Consider the following 16428-nt stretch of genomic DNA (forward strand, 5'->3'; position numbering starts at 1 on the left):
TTGTGCAGTTTGAACATTGGAAAACGAACAATATAGTACTACCTTCAATAGCAGACTGAGATTTCAACCTCAGATAGTTGTTGTTCTTCTCGTAGTGGGAAGGTGGGACACTAGTCGTGCTGCAGGAGTACATGAAATTGTTAATGTGCTTCTCAAAACGTAAGAAGCATGTCACTGTATTTTAAACTAACGATCGATTATCCTAATCATATTCATTTAGTCATGAGTTCCTTTCATTTTTGGTGCGTGGTAAAAAACATTTTTCGACACCACTAATTGAATGTCACCGAAACATCATTATTTAAATTGATCACGTCCAGTATGTACATACATTTTGAGATACCTTTTATTTCATTTACCTTTAAATCAGCTGTAATATATCATAATCAGTTATAGTGCATTCTCCAGTAGTAAATGGATTTTCTAAATATATCAAATTTGTTTAACATTTTTATGTACCATATACATAAATCTTCAAAGCATGCCTACTTTTTAATGTCTATTTGTGATAAAAGATGATCGGAAGCCAAATTGAAGTGTACTTCTTTTCAATTAATGAAAAAGCAAGTATTCTGCCAAAACACTTTTTAATTCAGTAAGGTGGTTGAAAGGGATCCTTTTTTTATCCTAGTACTATTGTTTGCAGGATATTGAATATAATAGGCAATGAAAAACGTTTTTGTTGTAATGTTTTTACTTTTATAATACATTGCATGAGTTTGTCTTCAAAATGTGGACTGAGAGGGTTTTCGTCAGATTTTACGTTTCGTGAATTATATTGTTTCACTTGTAGACGATTTCCGTATCCTTGCCTTATTAAAACTGTCCGGTAAGACATTATAAAGGTCGTTCATCAAAAACTTTCCATAAATGTTTCACCCTGATTACGTTTTGCCTTCCTTCTTGTGCTTCTAAAAAATATATTAAGAAAGGTTCATGAATTTGAAAACAAAACTGTTCACCTAGTTATCGAAAGCATTTGCATTACGAATGTTTCATATTAACTTAAACCCTGCGAGAGTCGTTTTTTAAACTCTAGAATTGACATTTAATTTTCCAAGTGAAAAAAAAAATAGTTGGAAAGTATTCTCTCAAGTTCCAAATAAAAATTCCATGAATTAGAACTAACTTTTAAGCTGAAATTGAGTGACACTTCTCATATCAAACTGCTATCAGCCATGTGCGAACTCTTCAAACGTACTTATGATCTTACGAGTTGAAACCTTGGTGGTTTTGAATACATTTAGCCCCCTAAGAATGAAATAGAACTTTAGAAAGGTGTCTTCCTAGGCTTATAAAATCTGTAGAATTCAGTCTTAAATCGTTCGGTAGAATTACCATTCCTCATTCCGTGAAGCCATAATCCATTCTTCTGGAAAAAGTTTTTTGTTCTATTTGACGTTAGTGCAAAGGACAATTTTTGCAATATCGAAGTTTTACGCCGCATAAAAAAAGGTCAATGAATTTGTGAAAATGGATGGAATTCCCCTGAAGTTTTATTATAAACTTTTGAAAGCAGCTGATGGAAAACAGGCATGCTGAACCCAAATAGATGAAATACGCCAACTGCTACTGCAGGTTTAATGTGGATTATATAACTGAAAGGTGGAAACCTCAAGGAAAGCCAAGGTTTCTGGGAAGTTCTCTTCTCCTACGGAGTTGATCTCTGTTAACTTCTACACCTTTCACATTCTCTTCCACATCTAATTTTCCAACTGCTACGCGCTTTGATGATCACAGATAAAAATCCATCTGCCTTTGTATTTGTTACCTATTACACATAATCAGCCTCTTTGTTGTGAGTATCTCCGCTCTAGATCGCTAAAAAAAAAAAAAACTTTATTTGTCTTCTTAATTCGCCTCTCTAATATGTACTCTTTTCTGCTAAATATTAAAAGCAAAAAAGGTTACTTGATAAATTGAGTAATTACAGTGCAATAATTCACAAAATAATACCTACCAAAAAGTACAGCATTTATGCGTATAACTGAACAATAAGTCACTAAATATATAAAGAACTAAATGCTATTTACTGTCATAAATAATATAATTTTTATAAAAAAAAAAAAAAAATATGTTATATTAGTGTTGTTGAAGTACTTTTTTGTTGTTGTAGGCAAACAATTAACTGTTACTAAACAAGGCAGCTCTTTATGAGAGAAATCAAGAGAAAGAAACTGTTATTAATAACAGTCTCCGGTTAACCCGAGGATGTAAAAGATGAATTTAAAGATGCTTTCCTTTCGGAACAATGTTTAAATCTTGCGCTTTATTTGTTAGAAGAAGAACCAGGTAATGTTCTTTTTTATTAAGAAGTTAAGAAACTAGTGAGGAAAAATGTATTTCTCAAACTTTCTTATTCTTTAGAATTATTTGCATTGCAAATATTGCATAGAGAGGGAGGAAAAAAAGAAAAGAATAACCAGGAGTGTAAATTAAGCTAGTAACCTCTGCGTTTCCAAATGAAAAGTACAAATAATACCAGTATTACTTTCAATTACTTTTCTTAATTGAAAGAGTTTTGGTTCTTTTTCATAAAATAATTATCTCTAACCCCTAAATTGGTGTGAGGGACTAAGAGAAGGTTGCATTAGTTCTACCTCTTTGTTTTAATATCAGTAATTTTAATATATAGTCCAAGAAATAGCCTTGGTATTGCGGTACTAAGTGTAAACAGTAGATGTATCATTTGGAAATCGGAATAAGTGTCCTCCACTTTTACTAAATGACCAATTTTACATTTTTTTTTTTGTAGTGTTGTTCTTACTACAACTTTCTGAATTTAAGGCGAGGCATTGTTCTGATCGCAATGTTGGTCTTCGGCCAGTTTTCTCTCGTTACAGACAACATAATTTGTGGACAGTGAGCTGTAGAGGTTCTCTCTCTCTGAAAGAGAATGCAGCTATTGGGATAGAACTCCACGCTAAAATTCCAGTGCACAAGCTATTAGCCAATTGCTTCCATTATTATTATTATTTTCTCTCTGGAAATGAAAACTATTTATTGTTATCTTCTAAATCGTAAGATTTTGTTGTTTTCATCTTTATTATTTGATTAACAATTTCTATCTTAAGCTTTTGTTTTGTTTTTCATTCGGTGTAAAACTCAAGTGTTAAATTGGTAGTCCTCCCTAGAAAAATTTTGCAATCGAAAAACAATATTATTTACTAAAAGTCTCTTTAGAAAACTGAAGTTTTTTAAAAAAAATTGTTTATATTCATATCCTGATTAAAATAATAATAAAATAATTTTTAAATTGGTGCTATCAGTTCTTAATTCATTATTGGAAAATATGAATCAATGTGGGAGTCTTGAAAGATGTGTAAAAAGTTAACTAAAATTTTATATTGAATGTTTTACTTGCATATCAAAACTATAGTTATACTTCAATTAAAATTTGTTGTCTGATAGCAAACATCTCTAGAGGATTGGTGATAAGATATCGGTCCCTACTCTCGGCCTAACGCATTAGATTCTCCTCTTTAATACTGACTCGTCTGCCAATAAGTAACCAAAAATAATGAGACTCTGAAGTCATTAGTTTTACATAAATAAGTTAGTCTGTTAAATCTGCTAAAATTCATATCACTGAGATATTTTACTTTACTGGGATGAAATTTCTTGGATGGAAAGTTTTGCAAAAACAAATGTTTGGACTTAAATGCTCGTAAGTAGTATTTTTTAAGAAGTAATAGTCACAATGATTAACTTTTATTTTACTGTAGATGATTGTTTTACTTTTGTACAAAACAATTCCATCGGGTTGTTGATGCTATTGCTTCGTTTTATTTTACTGTAGATGATTGTTTTACTTTTGTACAAAACAATTCCATCGGGTTGTTGATGCTATTGCTTCGGCATTGGAGAGAAAGCAGATCATGTATTGCAAGGGTGGCCAAGAAGGCGATCGCGTTCGCTCGCCATCGTATCACCAAATGTTGCGAATATATATATTCTTGTTTCGGATCTACATACCTATGCGAATCGGCATTTTCATACTTGAAACTAACGAAGACTAAACAACGTTCTGAACTGATTGATTCCCATACTGAAGACTCTTTGTACAGGATACACACCTAATTATGTTATGATTCCTTGGTTAGAGACCTGCAAGCTCAGCCTTCCCATTAATGTTATGGCAACAAAATAAATTCTAAATCTGTCTTTATCTGTAGCTACCTTGGATTAATAAATATTGTTAATAATTATCCATGTTTCTTTTAATTCCCCTGGATGTGAGTTTTTTGGCCCTTTAAATAATTATTGTTGTTGATTTTTTACGTAGGTAGATAAGCCGTATATCTATATTTCAGTATGAGGTGTACTCAGCGAGCTATTGATAGATTAGCAAAAAGTGAGTCATACTATTCTTTCATGATCAATATTCCTGGCCCAAAAAAGAACGCGAAAGTGAAATATTGAAACCAAATTATCAGCCATACTGTGCATTTTTATAGCAACATTTTCATATTTACGAACAAATAGTACAACTTATACATTGCAGTTGATAAAAAAAATTAAATTGCATTTTAAGTTAGTAAAAATCTATCTTGAAAAAGTGTCGGAAAATCGAATTTTTTAGGTACCGCATGTACGGAATGCTGCTGTCACAAGTTGGGTCTGGAAATTTATTTTCTTCATGAGCCTATATCTCGAAAACTTAATAAGTGATTTAAAAAATTATATATTTTACTTATCTACCAATACCTCGCTGGAATGCACCTTATACTGAAACACAGTGTACAAAAATAGTATGCATTTCACACCCCCTTCTTCCCCCTTAGACTACGCCTATGACAACAAGTTGATCGCGACACACTTTTAAGATAAAAAGTAGATCTTATATACAGAAAAGTTGGCCACCCTTGATGTATTGGGACCTTTTTAGTTGTAACCCAGGCCTTCGATCGTGTCTGGCATTCTGGATTATTGTTCCAAATAAAACCAAAGTCTTCCTCATTAATTAAAAGTAAAAAGAACATCGCGGTAGGTGACGTTTCTTAATGATTGATAGCGTTCTATCGTGACTGGCACCGATACCAGCATATGTTTAAGAGAAATCCTAAAAAAAAAGTATTTCCTCAGCATCAGTCTTGTACATTCTCTCAATCAGCTTATGGGTCTGCCGATAATCTTCTATACTAACGCCCAGAAATATAAAAAGCAAGCTTGAAATAGGATCTAGAAACTTCCAGTAAGTTTAAGACCCATAAAAGGGTGAAACACTCTAATGTAGCCAATTTACTTACTTCCTCATTTCCTGAAGTTGCTATTAGTTTCTTAGAAGAACATAATTGGAATCTGATAGTTTCATGGTCTAACTGAAGAGGAAACGTATAGAAATGTTTCAATTAGCCTGTTTGATTCTGTAATTAAAAACACTTTCCATCTTTTAATTGTATTTTCTTGTAACCTCTCTTTCAAATTAAGTGGGTACCACAACTCCGAAAGTAGAATGTTAGAAGTGCAATAATATCAAGGCTATCAGTAACATGATAGCTTCTCTTGCTGGCCTCTTCACTCAGTTTATTTATTTATTCAGTTACTTTAATTTTGAGTTTTAGTAATTAAAGAAAACATATTTTGTGAATTTGATATTATTTTATGTTTATATTTGTTAACAGAATGAGTCTGTCATTCCACGGGCGAAGATTTGTTTATATCTGCATTTTTTTGTTCATAATCTATGCTACTATACATGTACATCATTTCCACAATGAGCTGTTAACTGATAGAACTGTTCAGTTGTAAGTGCATAATTTATTACAGTAATTTTTTAACATGAATGCTTGATATAAATAGATGAAATATATATTTCAGGAGCCAGATAGCAAAGGCTATTAAATCAGGAAGTGGAAATGCTCACCTTTGGTAAGTCTTGCAAGTGGTATTTATTTAAGGAATGGTAAGGGATTTTATTTGATATGTTTTACATTTATGGGCGACATTTAATACTTTTAAATTAGTTATTTATATTAACGAATTTAGTATCTTTTTTAGAAAAACTTAACGAATTTTGTGAAAGTTCCTTCATAGAGGCTCTACTTTTATATCTAAGCTAACTGAATCTTGTATTTATTCCCCAATTAGAAAATTGATATTTTTTAAAGTGTATCACACGCCCAAGACTTCTAGAGAGCTTTATGGGAATTTGTTGAGGTAGACATTGAAAAAACTTAATTGTTACATTCATCATCACAATATTTGTAAAGTCATAATACTGGTTTGACAGACTTCATATGCAAACCACTTCAGCACTTAGAATAGTTCTCGTAGCTGCAGGTTTTTCCTCTCCTTTTGTCTCTGCATTCCTATCCTACTCACTTAACCTTTCTCGTTCCACACTTGTTATGAAGGTTAAAATGTATTTATACATTACGCTTCATTATTTATTTTATGTATATATTTATCGAAATAAATATTTATTCAAATTCAATTCAATTGAGTAGTTCTCTCTAAACTGATTAAGTGAAGTAATTGTCAATGAAATTTATAAAATTCTGCCTTTTTTAATAATTCAAACAATTAATTTCAAATATAAATCCAAAATTGTTTTGAACCTAATCCTTAGAAATTGAATTGAATTGAAAAAGTTCATTTACAATTTAAAAACAGTTGAACATATATACAAAGGAGGTTTCAGGCTGCAGTGCCTATAGTGTACTCTCCACAACTTTAATATTTACATTGTTGGTAAATCTGTCAAACTTAATACTAAGGCAAAAAACTGAAAAAAAATCTTAGTGTATTCAGTTAATTAAAGCAAATATGCTTAAACCTTTTATGCTTATATTTTGTATAAATGAGTGAACTTAAGTTGTAGTCTACAATACCTCTTACATGCGGGTAGAGACTATGTGTACAGGAAGAAATTTGTTTTAGAAAAGTAATTTCGAAATACAACCTTTTTGTGCAGTGCAATCCTTCATATTCTGTGTAAAATAAATTATTTATGCCCACAGGAAAGGACGACAGGCATGTAGGCATCCACACTTAGAAGTAAATAGCCCAGAAATTATGAAATTTATCAGGGATCAGGGAAAAATTGAGTGCAAAGGGGAACGTGATTGGGTTGTACTCAGTGGGAGTAAAGCGGTTATTACTCAAGAGGCTAAACAGAAACATGGTGATGTTGAATGCTCTTTTACTGGTAAGTTTTGTTTATTTACTTAGCTACAATGCTTATAATGTAAATGTGATTTACCTACTATTTATCGTTGTAATTTTTCTTTTTAATTGTACTTCAAGCTAGAAATAAAATGTTAACAAAATCAGAATGATAGTACTACTCATTTCCAACGAAATGAGCTACATAATTCCAATCTTAATGTTCTTGATGCTTTCTTATTAGTATGGATAAAAACAAAATTATGTGTTCGATACTGCTGAAAAGTGGAGGCGGCCTAAAATTAGAACCTGACTAGGCAGTAATATTAGGATAACAAAGAAATTGCCACTGCATTCAGTACAGTAAACAAAACAGATGAGCTGAAAATGTCATTTTCGTGCTATGTTATAACTAGTATAAACTTGCACAAATGTTTATGAGGAGTGTGTGGTGTGAGCAACCATCTAGTGGGAGAAGCCACTTTTGGCTATCAACAGCAATCCCCAGTGTTACCCAGCGTTATGCTTCAAGATAGTCACGTGGACACCGCCCCTTTAGTCCGCGATGATGTTCTAAAAAAATATGTTCTACTGGACAGGTTGCTTATGAGAGGGCTACGATGGAGTTTGATTTAGCAAGACGAAAATTAGTAAACAAAGGAATATTCAAGTTAGTGTGCATTGTATGTAGAACATTAACATTCTAAAAGGGAGCATTAACAAGTACTTAAAACTTAGATTGTAAGGGTTGAGATCGGTTGTTATTGGATTGTTCAGCAGTTCCATACTGTAGTAGTATTGGGTGTGCCATATGCGGTCTAAAAGAGTAGTGTATCGTTTTCTCTTGTTCCTTTAAAACGTTCAAAAGAGCAGCATTTTTAAGTATCCCTGCAAAACCTGAAAGAAGTCCTCGTAAGTTCAACTGGTTCATTACAAACTTCGTCCAATATGCTCTTTGAAATGGAGATCCTTGAATGAATTCGTAAGAAGAGTTTTATAAACAAATAAAGATGTTTTCAAAGGAGTAGTTTTATGAACTATTTTTACCGAATTTTTTTGAAACAAGTTTGTTTGTTGATATAGTATATTGAAATAATTTTTTATTCATTAGATGTGATGAGGCCAAACGACTTTACTACCCAGCCAGGTATTACAACCACAACTCACACTGAATACAATATGGAAGCTAGTGATTTTGTCAGGGTGAATTGTCAAGGAGAATCTGGGAAAAAGTAAAAATATTTATCTACTTAGATTATTTAAACCATTATAGTTCTTTAGAAATTATTTTATGTACTTTAAATTATCCATTTTTTTTTATCTATTTTACCCTTTTTAAAGTTGATAAAATACCCTTTCCTTTCTTTTTTAATTTTGTTTTTCTTTTATTATTATTGTTTTTTTTTTAATGATTTATAAGAAGAGTTTCATGGAACATTGCATCTCGTAGAGATTTCCCCAAGAATTGTTCTTACGAAATAAGGAAGTTGGTATGGGGTTTCACAGTGACATCTTCGTTGGATAACTATCTTTAAGGGTAATTTGAAATTGAAATTTATTACAATTTTCACAAATGATTTTATAATAATAACAGCACTTCTATCTTCTTCCTTAATCGTATCGTAATTATTGGCATATGGACAAAAAAAAATAACATCATAATAATAATTTTTAATAAAAGGTCTGTTTGTGTGTTTATCATTCATTGTTTAGCACTTTAACTTTTTGTTCTCAAAAAATTGTTGTCATTTCTGTTTTATTTTACAGCGTAAATTTTGCAAAAATGATTTGGTATATAATGATTATTTCATTTAATTTAAATGCATTTAGTAAAATGCACACCATCATTACTCTACAACAATTATTCTTTACAACATACTTGTCCTTCCGGCTCGGGAGACCTCAAAATGCTGAAAATTAAGTTGTTGTTTTTTCCTTTTTTATGTCCAGCGTTCGTCTTTATTATTTTTTTCAACTAAATTTCATTTTTGCCCTTTTTCAAGTTTCTTTGCTACCATCTGATTCGGAAACTGAATTATAAAGTTTAAGAAGAGTCAGGTTGGGTTGATTTGATAATAAGGTATTAGCATCTAGCTCCCATCTACGACAATTAATTTGTTTGTAAGACTTGAAACCCACCTGAATACGATTACTTTACTTTAATTTAATTTTACGAAATTTCAAAAATACATAATCTTCAGTATACCGAGTCATCGTTGCACTTTTTTCTTTTCTTTCTTTTTTTTTCTAATTATTTCTTTATGCATGAATTCTGAAGCTATCCAAAACACTGATAAAATATTCACCTCCTCAGTTTTGCTTATCAATTATCTTTTCTTTATATCATTTCTTAATGTATTACGTATTTGAAACGTCAAAAATATTATTCACATGCTGCTCCAGGAGGAAATTTTTTTGGAAATGATGAAAAGCGAAATTAAAAGTGATAATTTTACAAATAGATTTTTGTAAAAAGGGAGAAGATAAAAAAATGTTCAAAAGGATAAATATTTCAAAAAATATTACTACTTTTTATAACGCAATGGAAAGTAAAGGCTCTGTAAAGGCACAACTGACGAATTTTCTGATGAAAGAGTACCATGATACTACTAACCTGGTATCACTCACTCTGGGATATCCAGCCAAAAGAGTCCTGTTATATCTTCAAAACAATCAAGCCTACCCTTGGTGGAAAAAATTTACCCCTATGAAATAAATAGTCCAGAGAAAAATCTGCTAATAAGGCTAAAGATGTTTTCAAAACTTATTGGCTGTTAAGGAAAATACTAAAAACGTCATATTAAGAGATTCATACAGTTCAAATCGAGATTTAAAGACAGTATCTCATTACTTTATTTTAGATAAAGTAATTTTAGAGGGATTCTGTGGTCAGTATGAATGTGCTTTCTTTTAAAGTATTAATACCAAGAGGTTTCTGGTTGCAAAGCTCTAAGAAAACTTGTTTGTCAGAACTTTAAGAATTGCAGTTAAAGGAATTCATGAGTCCTTTTAAACCAGATTTGTTTAATTAAATTATTAGTAATTTATTTTACTCTGGCGTGATTATTACCACAAATGCGTTGAAACAAAACCATAAAAAGAAGACTCCGTTGAATGGGATATTCGGTAACGTAGAACACAAGGGTCTAAAAAGAAAGTTTCCATAAAAATGAATTATTTATTAGCGGAAGGAAATTAACCAAGAGGTCTCTTTTAGTGAGAACCAATGGCTCGTGAGGCAGAAAACTTGGCTTTCAAATTATTTGCAAATATTCAAGATGAAGGAAAGTCAGTGTCCTTTGATTGTATAGATTTGTATAAGGATTAAAATTAAGATGTATACAGTGCGACCCAACATCTTCTCGTGAATTTGGAAAAGAACACTTGAAGTGTGCGTGAGAATCTTTATGTAGATATCTTATTAAGAAATGTACATCAATAAAAATTATTTTTAAAGGCCTAAAAAATAGTTATCTACATTTTTAATTTGACAAATTTAAAATGTAGATGAATTTCAACAGAATTTTCGCCTTTTTTTTCTTTTTCAATGCCCTCCAGATCATCGATTTTTATTGGATAGTGATGAATTTGTCTTAAAAAAAAAATTTTTTTTAGATCCTAGTGTCTGCAAATTTTGTTAATTCAAAAACCTCTTTATTAGTGTCAAATCTTGCTATGTTCTCAAGTAAGTAAATAAAATAAAACAAACCACTCCAAGCACTATTACACTAATGACGTAAAATCCGTGAAATCGAAAAATCTAAAAAAGTTAATTAAAGTGGCCTCACTCAGTAATAACAATTGTGGAAGGATGTAAATAAATAGCATAAGTAAAATAATTATTACCTGTAAATATAATGCATATATTGGGTTTGCAGTTAAATGGAAAATAATCTATAGGTAAATAATTAGTTCATATTTACAATTTGTTTTATTTAACTTTCCCCATATTTATGCTTTTTTATATGTATAGATAAAATACAAATTATGAAAACTTATCAAGCAAAATGATAAAAACATATTATATTTATTTATTGTAGATGGAGTAGTATAATGGCAGGTGCCAGATACGACCAAGATATATTTGATAGAAGTGGTTGGCACCTTTTACCTAAAGATGCTCTAAAGTTGAATGTATTGATGTTTGGTTTTGATTCGCTTTCTCGAAATACGTTTATCCGTAAATTACCACTAAGTTATGATTATTTAATAAAAGAACTTGATGCAACAGTTCTTGAAGGTTATAATATCGTTGGAGATGGAACCCCACAAGCATTAATACCTCTGTTGACAGGTGTTTAATATTTATTCATTTAATTAAATTGTACAGAACATAGTTTACACTAGGATTATTAGGACATGTTAGTTCTCTTATATGCTGGGCTTCCTTTACAGTCTTTTTTAATCTCTTTGGCGATCAAACTTCCCCTTCTTCTCTCATCAAATGAAATGTTCATTTAGAAGAACCATAACTTTCTGGGAAAACCTTTACCAGGTTCTCAAACAGGTTTTCGTAAACTAAAATCCTCGTTTTTCTTCCACATTGTACTACATGTCTCTTATAAATAAGCATATTGAATTGGCTTGAAAGAATTGAAAATCTTTCAATATTTTATTTAAAACAAATGTACCCTAATTTTTTAATTTTACCTTTAATCTGTTTCTACCTCAGGTATTTGAAATTTTGGGCCAATATGGTTATATTCGTTTCTTGCTGGTTTAACGTTTAAAATTAAGAAAACCCATTCTAAATCTTATCACATACCAATTTTTGTTCATTAACTTCAATTCCAGCTTCCATAGTAATCTTTCAAGCTCCCAAAATAGTGTCAAAATTCTCTTGTATGCACCAATTGCTAATAAGCCCCACGTCATCCGCTTAGCCATGACACTACACCAACCCGTTAATAATTTTTAAGCTCTGAGATGGATTATCCTTACGATATATTTTTTGCTTGACATGTACTAGTTCATATGTATGTTCTCATTAAAAATAAATTTTTGTTCCAATTGTCATTTATTTAAGTATCAATGTATTTCCTGTTCAATTGGGGTCACAATAATTACACTTTTTAAACTACTCTTATATTTTCATTAACTAAATAACTTTTATATATCAATTAAATGTAAAACCACATCAATTCGTTTCTAATAGGTAAGACTGAATTAGAATTACCAGATGCGAGACGTAGAATGGGGCAGAAAGCAACTTATGTAAATGCATTCCCATTTATTTGGAACAATTACAGAGATAATGGCTATGTAACTGGTACTTTGAAATTGATATAATCTTTTGTTGCTGTATTATTTTTTCCTACCATTTATTTCATTGTCTTGTTTATTTCAGCATTTATGGAAGATACTCCCCAGTTTGGTATATTTACATACAGATTAAAAGGTTTTAATGCAGTGCCAACAGATCATTATATGAGACCATTTTTTGTTGATATTTCATCAGAATTGGATAAATACAGCAAGTACTGTGTAGGTTCATTACCTCGGCATAAGGTAATTGTAAAATATTTTTAGTTACTGTTAAATCACCTATTTCTTTATCTGTGGATTTATGTTTCTTGAAGCATTAAATTCTAGTCCATGATCTCGTCTGAATTATGTTTATGTACGAAAGTTTCTGTGAATTGAATACTGGAAGAATAACCATTTGTTATTTAAATACAAATTTTATTTAACGAAACTTACCCTAAATTTCAAAATATATAACAGATTTTAGACAAGGAATACAAACTTCTGATGTAAAGTTTTTAACACTTTATGTTATTGTTATTCTCTCGTTTCCTTCAAGTGTAATATTTTAGATTATGCTGGATTATGCAAAGCACATCTACAGAGTCTATACTAATCAACCTAAGTTTATATTTGGTTTTCATGGGGAAATATCTCATGACAGCTACAATTTAGTTGGTGCTGCCGATAATGATCTCAGAGAATGGTTGGAATGGTTTAAATTAAATGGGCATTTAAATAACACATTATTAATAATAATGAGTGATCATGGACATAGGTAGGTGCTTTACATTTTAATATTTTTCCGTTTAAGTTAACTTATGGAAATTCTTGAATTCCTTCTTAATTCTTTTAGTAAAATTTAATGCAGAGAATATGGCACTATTAACTTTCACTATTTAGCTCAGATTAAAACTTATATATTTGTATATTTGAATGATTTGAAACCACAACAATGATAAGGTCTAAACTTAAAAGCAGTATGGCAAAATTCAAATTACATTAAATTTAGTTACATTTAATTAAATATTTTGTTGATCTTTAGCCCATGCATGAGTTTGCCCTTATTTCTGCATATTACATTATTTTCTTTGCACACCACGACCTGACTCCAAATACCAAAATATTCCGTGCATTTTTTAATTTGCATGATGAGATAAATGACACTCTGAGGAAGGTAAATGAGTTAGTATTTTTTCTACAAACAATCCCTGACGTCTAAGAATAGATTCTTTTATGGAAAGGGCAGTAAGTTTTTGTTGGATTATTAATGTTCAGACTCAATGATTCAGGGGACTGCTCTAATTTTTATTTATTTTTTTAATGTAACTAAAATGAGATATTGTTAAGTGAAGGTGTATGCAAGCCCACAAATTTTATTTTTATCTTTAATATTTAACATTTTAAACTTACTGATATATTTTACACTGAATTATCGAGATCAGCAATGTAATGTTTATCAAGTAAGAATTCAAATATTTGTCACTCTTAAATTAAGAAGCTTGCTATTTAAGTAAATGTGATATCTGTAATTCACCTTCCATAACTTTGCCAGTGTAAACTGTCTCCAAATTTAAACTAGTAATTTTTAATCCTTTTTAATTTTACAGGTCTTTTATAAATAAAGTTATATTTTTGAAGGAGCAAAGATATAACTACCAAAATAGTTCATCTTTTGTGAACTTATAAATGTAAGGCGAGTGATTTCTTTGAAACTATTGATTTGCTTAATAGTCAATTTGGTAAAATTTTTAATTTACGGGCTAAAAACTTTGGGTTTTCGAGTTATTTGTGGTGTCAGAGTCTCTATATTCTTTATGTTTTATGTTAACTCACTTTGTAATTAGTTAATTGCTTTCACATTTCTAAATTTATTAATAATGACATTTCTAAAATAATTATTACAAAAATAATATTGTTGATAATTCATGGTGCTGAATTTGAAATTATTTTGGAAATTACATGTAAGAATATCAGTGAATATAACTTTTTGTGCATCGAATTAGACAAATTGTCCCATTTTTTTTTTAAATGGAACATTGATGTTTTTTCAAAATAAAGCTAGCATCTACATTTTGTATTTTAGAAAGTATCATAAAATTAAAATGGTATATCCATTTTGTGTCATAAAATGTGTTTATCTCTATCTTCAAATTCCGTACATCAGTTCCGAAGAAAGGTCTTTTTAAATCTGACGAAAAAGAAATATGTTGTGATAAGAAAATAAAAAATAGATAGATAATATGTAACCAAACATAACATTATACTTTTCCAACCGGGATCGCTATGCTCTGTGTGAACACATCAACATCTAATTTTTTTTGTTAGACCTAAATACAAACTACTAAATTTTTTATATGTATTTATTTTTGGTGGTAGCTAATAACATCGATCTGCTTTAAAAGTAAAATTTTGATTAATAAATCTTATAGTATTAACCTTATTAGAATTGTTTATTTATAAGTATTATAAAATATATATTATAAACACATTCGAAAATATAACTTGAAAAAGATATTTTGAATAAAGTAATTGAATACACTTCTTTTCTAGATTTGCTGAGGTCCGCAATACGCAACAGGGTAAGCTAGAAGAAAGATTGCCTTGGTTTTCATTTGTAGTTCCGACATGGTTTTCAAAAACTTACCCATCTGCTGTAGCCAATCTAAAAACCAATTCAAGAAGACTTTCAACACCTTTTGATATTTATGCCACATTATATAGCGTTTTACATCCATCAGGTTATGGAAAAGGAAGTTTAACTCAACGTGGAATATCGCTATTCAAAGAGGTAATAGATTGTTTTTGATCTGAAACATTATTTTGGACTAGTTAGTTTTATTGATCGTATTTTATTTATTTATTTATTCATAGATTCCTGAAGAAAGAACTTGCGCAGATGCATATATTGAACCTCATTGGTGTGCCTGTTTAGATTGGGAAAGTGTTGATGAAAATGATCCTATAGTGCAAAGAGCTGCCCATGCATTTGTGCAATTTATTAATAAGTATTTTTTTTTTAATTTCAATGTATATCAATTATAGCATAAGTGAAAATACTTTTTCTTGACGTCTTCCTGCTATCGAAGAAAAAATAAACTAACTTTGTTTTAAGGACTAAAAGATTTGAATTTTTTCTTCTAAATAGTTAAAATAATTATCCTGATCTTATCGTCCAATCTCCAGGTTTCCCTTGGTGTCAGATTTGCGGTTAAATCACGATGTAATAGATTCTAATCGTGATCATTAATAGTCGGCAACTGTCAGATGTCTGTCTCAAAACTAATAGCACATTTAATAAAAAAAAGTTTCTTATCTCCTTTAGGGTAAATTTGCTTCCACTAAATGAAATTTTAACATTTAGACAATTTACAATAGAAAGAAGTATCACTTTTGTGATTTCGTCACGTTTTGGCCCGTATAATTTGTAATTATATCTTCATCATTAAAAAAGCTCAGAATTGGCTTTAATTTAGAGAAAAATCCAATTAACTTTTGCTTAAAAAAAAAAATCCTATATACCGCTGAATTTTGAAACCGTGTTTCATTGGTGCAACTCTTCGAATCCTGCGATCCAGTAGGTTTCAATACGTTTGTAATTAATTATTCTAATGTGTGCATTTTTTGATAATTAAGATATTTGAATGATTCCTACTACTAATTTTATAACAAGTAATTATTAAACTTTCACATTTTTCTAATGTTGTAAATTTGTTTCTTTTTTTCCAGGTATAACTCAGAATATTCGGACGATTGCGTTCATATAGAGTTAGGTCTAGTGCTATGGTCAGCAAGATTAGTACCCTCAGGTGCATTACGTAGATTCCATTCTAGTGCAGATAGAGATGGATTTGTACCTAATATGAGTGCGGATACCCCTGTTACGTTAGTGATGTATCAGCTAAAACTAACTACTAATCCAGGAAACGCCATATTTGAAATGTCATTAACTCATGATATATCTTTAGATGAATTTAAATTTCGGGTAAGAAGTGTTTTGAAAATATCGAATTAGTTTCTTTAAAGAAAGAAATTATTATAGAGAATAAATTATGATTAAAGAATTAGAAATTATTA

At 30.3% G+C, this 16428-nt stretch overlaps 2 protein-coding genes across 5 annotated transcripts in view; one reads left to right on the plus strand and one right to left on the minus strand.

Moving 5' to 3' along the window:
* The window catches only part of LOC141454198 (uncharacterized), a 13159-nt gene extending 12980 nt beyond the window's left edge, over positions 1 to 179 (minus strand). The window contains exon 1 of the mRNA XM_074128168.1: positions 43 to 179. The gene's annotated coding sequence lies outside the window, so the exon portion shown is untranslated. The remainder of the gene's footprint in view (positions 1 to 42) is intronic.
* The window catches only part of LOC141454196 (uncharacterized), a 21306-nt gene continuing 4896 nt past the window's right edge, over positions 19 to 16428 (plus strand). The window contains exons 1-13 of one of the 4 annotated variants that reach the window (XM_074128160.1): positions 19 to 159; positions 2117 to 2292; positions 5625 to 5747; positions 5821 to 5871; positions 6963 to 7150; positions 8219 to 8339; positions 11148 to 11401; positions 12263 to 12376; positions 12455 to 12615; positions 12924 to 13129; positions 14905 to 15142; positions 15226 to 15359; positions 16081 to 16336. In XM_074128160.1, the coding sequence (XP_073984261.1) occupies positions 2252 to 2292; positions 5625 to 5747; positions 5821 to 5871; positions 6963 to 7150; positions 8219 to 8339; positions 11148 to 11401; positions 12263 to 12376; positions 12455 to 12615; positions 12924 to 13129; positions 14905 to 15142; positions 15226 to 15359; positions 16081 to 16336 (1887 nt within the window). In that variant the 5' untranslated portion in view covers positions 19 to 159; positions 2117 to 2251. Of the gene's footprint in view, positions 160 to 180; positions 320 to 375; positions 564 to 2116; positions 2293 to 3479; positions 3668 to 5624; positions 5748 to 5820; positions 5872 to 6962; positions 7151 to 8218; positions 8340 to 11147; positions 11402 to 12262; positions 12377 to 12454; positions 12616 to 12923; positions 13130 to 14904; positions 15143 to 15225; positions 15360 to 16080; positions 16337 to 16428 lie in introns of those variants that run through there. The other 3 variants (XM_074128161.1, XM_074128162.1, XM_074128159.1) reach the window with 3 other exon arrangements.

The sequence above is a fragment of the Rhodnius prolixus genome, unplaced genomic scaffold (assembly GCF_049639745.1).
Source record: "Rhodnius prolixus isolate KJV_2025 unplaced genomic scaffold, Rpr scaffold_9, whole genome shotgun sequence".
Lineage (NCBI taxonomy): Eukaryota > Metazoa > Arthropoda > Insecta > Hemiptera > Reduviidae > Rhodnius > Rhodnius prolixus.